General features: G+C 35.4%; 1 protein-coding gene across 2 annotated transcripts in view; it reads left to right on the top strand.

The window, feature by feature from the left end:
* Positions 1 to 7,851, top strand: part of Nudcd1 (NudC domain containing 1) — a 61,799-nt gene that overhangs the window by 15,740 nt on the left and 38,208 nt on the right. For both annotated transcript variants that reach the window (XM_005381880.2, XM_005381879.2), the window contains exon 3: positions 6,823 to 7,008. In XM_005381880.2, the coding sequence (XP_005381937.1) occupies positions 6,823 to 7,008 (186 nt within the window). The remainder of the gene's footprint in view (positions 1 to 6,822; positions 7,009 to 7,851) is intronic.

The following is a 7,851-nucleotide window of genomic DNA, read 5'->3' as shown; positions in this document are numbered from 1 at the left end:
TTTTGAGACAGGGTTTCACTGTGCAGTTCAGGATGGTTTGAACTCACTTTGTACTCACAGGAATCCTCCTGCCTCAGCCTTCCGAGTGTTGGGATTATAGGCGTGAACCACTACACCTGGCTTTTGATACATTATTAGATTCTGTTTCTCACCTTTTTTTAAAAAACATTGCATTTGTCTTTACAAATCCATGGTTTTAGTGATACTTATCAGATTTTGATTAAATGTTTCCTGTCTTAAATGAATTGAGGGACTTTCTTATTTTTTTGAAGTCTGGAACAGTTGAAGATTAGAATATTCTGTTCTTCCATTAAATATCCTCCTTAGATATATTGTATTTTGTTATTCTTTTTAGTAGTAAATCTCTAATTACTTCCTAGCTTATGCTGTGGTTATCAGTTTCATTAAATTCTGTATCTTGGGTAATGTATAATGTATATTTTTAAGTGAAATCATCCATTTTCCTTTAAATTTCAGATTTCTTGCTATAAAAATATGCATTATGCTTATAAGATTATCCTTTTTTGTCCTCTTTTCTCTCTGTTCTTAGGTTTTAGAAGGATTATATTTTTAAGGAGCCATGTTTCGGTTCGCTTAGTTGTTTTCTGCCTCGTTAACTCAGCTTCTTTCTTTGACTTTCAAACTCTGTTGCATCTTAAAATCACTTAAAATAATTGATCAAAACAAAAGCTAACTGCAGGATACCATTCCCAAAGATTTTCGTTCAGTAAGTCAGGATTAGCTGTAGTCTGGGAATCTAAATTTCACCAAGCACCTTAGGTGATGCTTGTGCTCCAGCGATGACCCAGCATTAAGAAACTCTGCACATGGGGTACAGAGCAGTGCCATATTTATGTCTTATTTTGCTCTGAGCAACAAGGGAAATCAACGTACTGTGAGCTTCTGTGGTCAGAGCAGGAGGAGGACGATGAGCACTGATCAGTCTGCTTTTTATAGCCTTTAGAAAGTGGGATTCTGATACCCATTTTCGAGTCTATTTTTTTGTTTTGAGTCAAAGGCCCAGGTGCACAATACCACTATCTTGTGCTGGCCTACAAAGGACCACCCTGGTTAAATCTGGCTGAACACTGTTTAAGTGGAAGGCTGCTGTAGGGCCCAGGAGTCCACACTTAGTTTGCGCGTCTAACTTTGTTAGAGCCAGCAGGTGGCAGCAGTTCAGCATTTTTGTAGAAGGATTGTACTTCCCAGTTTAACTTGTGGGTTTACAGTCTCTAATTTTTGAGAATGTCAGTTTGGAGGAAATTTACTTAGGAAGTGGAAAATGCATTAGGAAAGCAAAAAAAAAAAAAAAAAAAAAAAATAGAGAAAAAAGAAGGTCCCTTCTAATAAATTGGAGAGAAATAAATTATGAACCGGCAAAAGCGCCTGCCTGGCAAGCACAAGGTCGTGAGTTTGGTTCCCGGTACCGGAGAAACAAAAAAAAAAAAAAAAAAAAAAAAATTCTGATTATACTCTTTTATGGCTCATTGTATGTCTGCCATTTTTTTTCCAATTTACTTCTAAAGCTACCTCATTTCTGCTACTAAACAAAAACGTTATCTTGTGGTATCTTCTTAAGATCCAGAGACTGTTATGAAATTTCATTTGTAAGCATGTATTTGTGAAGCTGTGTTTGGAGTGACAGTTTACAGCTATTTTTTAATGAAGCTCTTTGTATGCCAGTACGTTCATCTCTAGGCCTAAATCTCAGCTTACCTTTAACAAGTTAATTAACAAGGTGCTAGTTATTTCCTGATTAAAGAAAAATATAAAGCTGGCAGTGGGTGGTGCACGCCTGTAACCCCAGCAGTTGGGGAGACTGAGACAAGAGGATTGCAAGTTCCAGCCTAGGCTGGGTAACTTAGTGATGTTGTGAGAACCTATCTCAAAAAAAATGTTTTTTTAAAGGGGTAGGGATATAGCTTAGTGCATAGGCCCTGGGTTTAATCTTCAGTCTTGTATGTTTAATACATCATTGAAATATTCATTTTAGACACTAATCAAACTATAATTGATTAAAATACCTATTAAAGGTTTAGCCAAAAAGAAGGAAAAAGAGAGACTGTCTTCTAAATGAAAATAGTTCTTAGTGATGAAAGCTTTTCTTCAGAAAAAGACCACTTCCTTTTTAAAAGGGCAAAATTTCAATACCAGTGTGTAATAATACTAGGAAAGGGCATCCCTACTACTAAAATTAATTTTAGTTTTACATCCCTACTTTTGCCTGACCATTTTTTAAAGCTTGAGTGACCCCTTCCAGTGAATATGTGTGTATTAGAAAAGTACTTCATTAATTCAGAGCTTCTCCACTTCTAACTGCAACTGTGAGGGTCCCAAATTTTTGTCATCAACATGTGTGGCTTATGTACTGTTTATTTATACACCCATTTGTATATGATACGTGGACATTACAGTCTTGTATTACATCTAGCTGACTCAGTAATTTTGACTGAAAATACTATCTGATAGCCTGAATAGCCTGAAGAAAAAGTGAGTCTGATAGTTGCAGTCAAAGTTGGTATTCTAGAAGTTGCACTGAGACCCAAGTATCAGTTGTTTTGAAAAATGTGGGAAATATGTTTTTTTCTGTAGAAAATGTGAAATAGAAGGAAAAAGTACTCACTTTTGGAGTAGGGCTGATCATGATTTGAATCTTGGCCCTGCCATCTTCTAACAGTGGAGCTACAGTCACATTAATCTTTTTGAACCTTTCTGCATTAAAGTAGGAGTAATAATTTCAACTGCAAGTAGTGATTAAATGAGATGACGAAAGTCAAAGTTCTTAATATGCTTAAATATTATAATCATCATAGTGTTCTACTTGTCAGTGAAATCTTTGTGAAATATTACCTCAGAATGATTTTTTAATATTCTTAAACATGGTCTCTTTGTGAGGAAAAAGAAAATGGGTGAAATTTGGATATTATAGATCCAGTTATACATACAAGATGCTATTATGAGGACACTTAGGAAAATTACCAGTGGAGGTTATTCAGAAGTAATGTAATGCTCTAGTGCAGGATTTACAAAGGAAAAGATTTCGTTGCTTATAGTGCAGTTAAAATTAAAATGTACTTTTTGAGAATTAGATTTCTAACTTTTTTTTGTCTTTTTTTTTTTTTTTTTTTTGAGACAGGGTCTCGCTATACAGTTCAGGCTGGCCTTGAGCTCACTTTGTAGCCAGGCTGGCCTCGAACTCACAGCAATCCTCCTGCCTCAGCCTCCCAAGTGCTGGGATTATAGGCGTGCGCCCCCACGCCTGGCGAGAATTAAATTTCAAACTCCAGGAATAGTAGATTGCTTTCACTGTGATACTCTTCTAACTCAAATAAGAGTGGTGCTATGTGTTTTGTGTATGTTTTAAATTAATTTTAGTTTTACATTTGTATACTTGAGTTTCTCAATTATTCTATTGCATATTATACCAGATTATCTGAATAATTACATTTCTGCCAACCTCTGTCATGGTAACCATGTATTTAGCAGAAAATGGATTAAAACATTGTATTGTGTATGAACTGGAGAACAGTGATTTAACAAGTTTATCCCTGCATTCCTCCTGATAGTGGTTCTCTAGGTGAAATACAGTGAACAGTATGTAGTAAACCACTGGAGACCTTTGCTTTGAAACAACTATTTTGAAGAAAGATTCCCATTTTATTGGGTTAATATTTGCCATTAATACATGTATATAGCAGTCGTAAATTGCTCAGTGTGAAAAAAGTATGTATTTGAAGCAGAGAGGGAAAATGTACTTTTATGCTCAATCTCCCCTAGCACCAGTCATACTCCAATCCTTTTTTTCAAAATGGTGAGTATTACCAAATCAGTCTGTGTCTTACTGTGTGCTGACGTAACGCAATGTTTATTTCAGCCTCTATTGAACATGTTCTGCATCTTTTTTTTTTTTTTTTTTAGCTAGTATCTTGTTGATCTTTTTTGGCTTTGCTGGGTTTTTCTATCAGCAATATAAGCCTACTTCAGTGTATTTAACACTTCTTTGGTATAGAGTGGATGTTCTATTTCTCTGCCAGTACTTTCCAGACAAAGACAGCAGGCACACCTCCGTGTTTGAACAAGTTGGATTTACTACTTTTTGCAGCAGGAAGAATGTACAGTACAAAGGAACCCACAGGGTGTCTTGGTAAAAGGCTTCGGAAGCAGAGATAGTGAAGAATTGGGCTTGTCTTAGGTGATTTGGGGGAGGGTTTAAGAAAGTGGAACTTTGAACTTTATTGAGTGGATACAATGAAAAACTTGGTAATTGTTCGCTATGTGAGCATTATGTAGGAGAGAAGGCAAGACTGATGTTCAGGTTCTGTAGTTACAAGGAAACTTCACTTGCTCATATTGACCTGGATTTACAGTCATAGTTATAATTGTGCAGGTGTTCGTGTTTTATCTGTGTCCAGAGATCATTATGGAGTCACAGAGTTTTTGTCTTACTCTGTCATGGTCATTCACTATGTTCTGTAAATTGCTTATGTTCAGTAAAACAGTCCTGTGAGTGCCAGGCTAGTTTACAATAAAGCCAAGACTTGGCAGGTGCGACTAGGCTGGCTTCGTAATATCAGGTCTGCCTTTTTCCTCTTTGTTCAGCTGATAAAACAACTTGATTGTTTCATAGTTTTTATTGGTACAAGCTTACATTTGTGTTGCTGAAATGAGCATTTTTGTGACATGGAACTTTTTGTACATATGCCAGGATGCTTATAAATTCTTGCAAAGGGAATTGTATCAAAGTATATTTAAGACATCATAAAAGTCGATTTATTATCATCTCTTAAAGGCTTATACAAATTTCTATTCCTATCAGTAGGATACTTGAGTCAAGAAAAACATTACCAGTCTTAATATTTTTTTTTTTTTTTCTGACTAATGGGGGGATCTTATTTTAATATATTTTTTTTTACTGGTAAGTTTGACCTTTTAAAAAAACTGACCATAATTTTCCTTTTCATGCTCTTTTCATGATTAAATATTTTAGATAATTGCATTTTTCTTGTTTTAAGGACTCATATATATGTTACAGAAATTAGTCTTCTGTTTATGACAAATATTTTTCTCTTTGCAGCCTAATTATTTTTTACTCGTACATAGGAAAATCTTACCACCCTGAGATGGTAAAAACACTTATCCTCTAACAAATCTGTTTTACTTTTTCTTTTAACACATTTAGATATTATCTGATATGGAATATTTTTGAGTATGTGGGAGGAAGATATTAAATGTAACTTTCTCAAAGGTTCTCCAGTGTCCCAATACCATTTGTTGACTAGTCCATTTCTTCTCACTGAGTAGAAATACCACATCCCATGTTCTTAATGCTGATTCGGTTGTCAGCATCTGGCACAATTTTTCATAATTGACCTCCACTTAATAACTGACTGGATTAACTGATATTTTTAAAATTTTTCTATAAAACGTACAAACTGGAGAGCACAGTAGGTTTAGTATTTACTGCTAATGGGCTAAGCACTATGTTGATAAATTCTGTTTCTTCTAGTTTAGTTTAAATTATTAATACTTAGATTTGATGTTTCTTTAAAACTATGCCAGCTCTGCTTGCTATTTAATTCAACATTATGCAAATCAGTAAGAGAAGGAATGGTGTTCTAAAAAAACTATATTAGATACTTTTAAAGAAACAGTGGGTTGGGGCTGGGGATTTAGCTCAGCGGCACAGGGCCTGCCTGGCAAGCACAAGGTCATGAGTTCGATTGCCAGTACTGGAAAAAAAAACAAACAAAAAAAGAAACTGTGGGTCACTGAAAATTTGTGACTGTGAAGATATTGTATATATATTAAATTTCACTAATACATATGTAGATCTAAACAGTTTTAGGAGGAAGAAGTGAAACGTAGAAATCAGGGATGACTTTTCTTCTATGAGAAAATCTTAACAGACAAATAAAACTTGAACCACCCATACAAAAATAACTTATATTGAGCTCAATCTGGTTTATGTAAGGAAGCTTATTTCCTGACTAGTAAGCATTTTGATGTTTCCTTCTAAAACATTTTAATAATGCAACTTAGCTCATAGCTTTAAATTATAAGGGCACAAGCACAATTAAAAACATGTAAACAAATCCCTAAGTTTGTAGTAGTGTAAATGTATGTATTTCATTCTGCAAACTGACGTCTATGTAGGCTTTCAGAACATGATGTGATATTTATAATCAGTGATTTAAAATACTGGTCATTAACTCTACAATTAAAAGAAAGAAAACCAGATTGTCTCATAGCATTGTCTGTTGCTGTATAGGAACTTCAGAACTTAATGTCTTGAAATATTGTTATGAATAAATATTTCTCATCTCACATAGTTTGTGTGGTGATAAATCAGGGAATGGTTTAAATGGGTGGTCTGGCTGAGGGCTTCTCCTGAGGTTATGATCTGCCAGGATTGCGGTCATTTGATGGCCTCATTAAGGCCACAGGATACTTTTCTAAAAACATTTTATTCAGAGGGTGCTGGTTATTGAGCAGGGCCCACACAGTTCCTCCACATATGGGTTCTTCCCAGAGCTGCTTCTGCATCTTTACAACCTGGTAGCTACTTTCACTTAGAGTATAGGATCCAAGAAAGAGAGCAAGGCAGAAGATAATAAGTGTTTGATGATCTGTAGGCCTGGAGGTTACATGCCATCTATCCTGTCTACCATATTTAATTTGCTAGGAATGAATCAGTATTAGAGCTCAGAGGTAGGGGAGTTAGTTCTAATTCTTAAATAAAAGAGAAACTAATACACTATGTTTTCTGTGTTTATAGATCCTGAAAGAGGAAGTAATTCACTTACAATGTTTGGGTTTTTTCAGGACACTGCATTAGGAAAACCACGAGAGGTATTTCGACTTCCTACAGATTTGACAGCATATGATAATCGCCTTTGTGCATCTATGCATTTTACATCATCTACCTTGGTTACCTTGTCAGATGGGACTGGAAGATTGTATGTCATTGGAACAGGTGAACGTGGAAGTAGTACTTCAGAAAAATGGGAAGTGAGTGGTATTTTTTTTCTTTTTAAGATTATGCAAAGTCCAGAAAGCATATGCAAATTAAACTTTATTTCTTTATTTCTTTATTTAATGTTTTTTGAGAGAGGATTCCACTATGCAGTTCAGGCTGACCTTGAACTTACTTTGTAGCCCAGGCTGTCTTTGAATTTGCAATCCTCCTGCCTCAGCCTCCCAAGTGCTAGAATTACAAGCATGCACCACCATGCCTGGCCTGGACTTTATTTTAATAGTACTTTTCAAGGCCAGTCCACATGTGCCCTTTTGATTTTTCTGATATAATGTTCTAGATCTCTTATTTAATTAAATTATAAGATATATACCTTTTAGACAATGGGTATTAACCATTCCTATTTTGATCCAGGGTCAGTGCAGTTGTTATAATTAGTGAATTAATATACTGATCGTTAGGTCCACAATTAAGGGAAAATCAGGTTGCTTCAGATGGTTATCTATTGCTGTATAGCAACTTCAGAACTTAGTGACTTGAAGCAATAAACATTACTCATCTCATACAGTTTGTATGGTCAGAAGTCAGGGAGTGGCTTAAGTGTGTGGTCTGGCTGAGGGCTTCTCATGAGGCTATGATCACAGTCAGGATTTCAGGCATTTGACAGTGGAGTTAAATTTTTCTGCAGCTACAGCCTGAGTGGATGTGTAAACCACTGCCATGAGCATCAATATTGCCTCTTCTCCTTGAAGAAGCATTGAACAAAGCTAACATTGTTATCTTTTTCTCCTCTATACTCACGTTAGGTTTGCTGATATATTTTCTCTGCTCTAAATATTCTCTATTTAGAAAAATATGTTATGGTGTAAAAATTGAGT

The sequence above is a fragment of the Chinchilla lanigera genome, unplaced genomic scaffold (genome assembly GCF_000276665.1).
Source record: "Chinchilla lanigera isolate Chin_1 unplaced genomic scaffold, ChiLan1.0 scaffold00016, whole genome shotgun sequence".
NCBI classification, from domain to species: Eukaryota; Metazoa; Chordata; class Mammalia; order Rodentia; family Chinchillidae; genus Chinchilla; species Chinchilla lanigera.
Note: the sequence above shows the minus strand (reverse complement) of the source record. Positions and strands in the feature narration are given on the sequence as shown.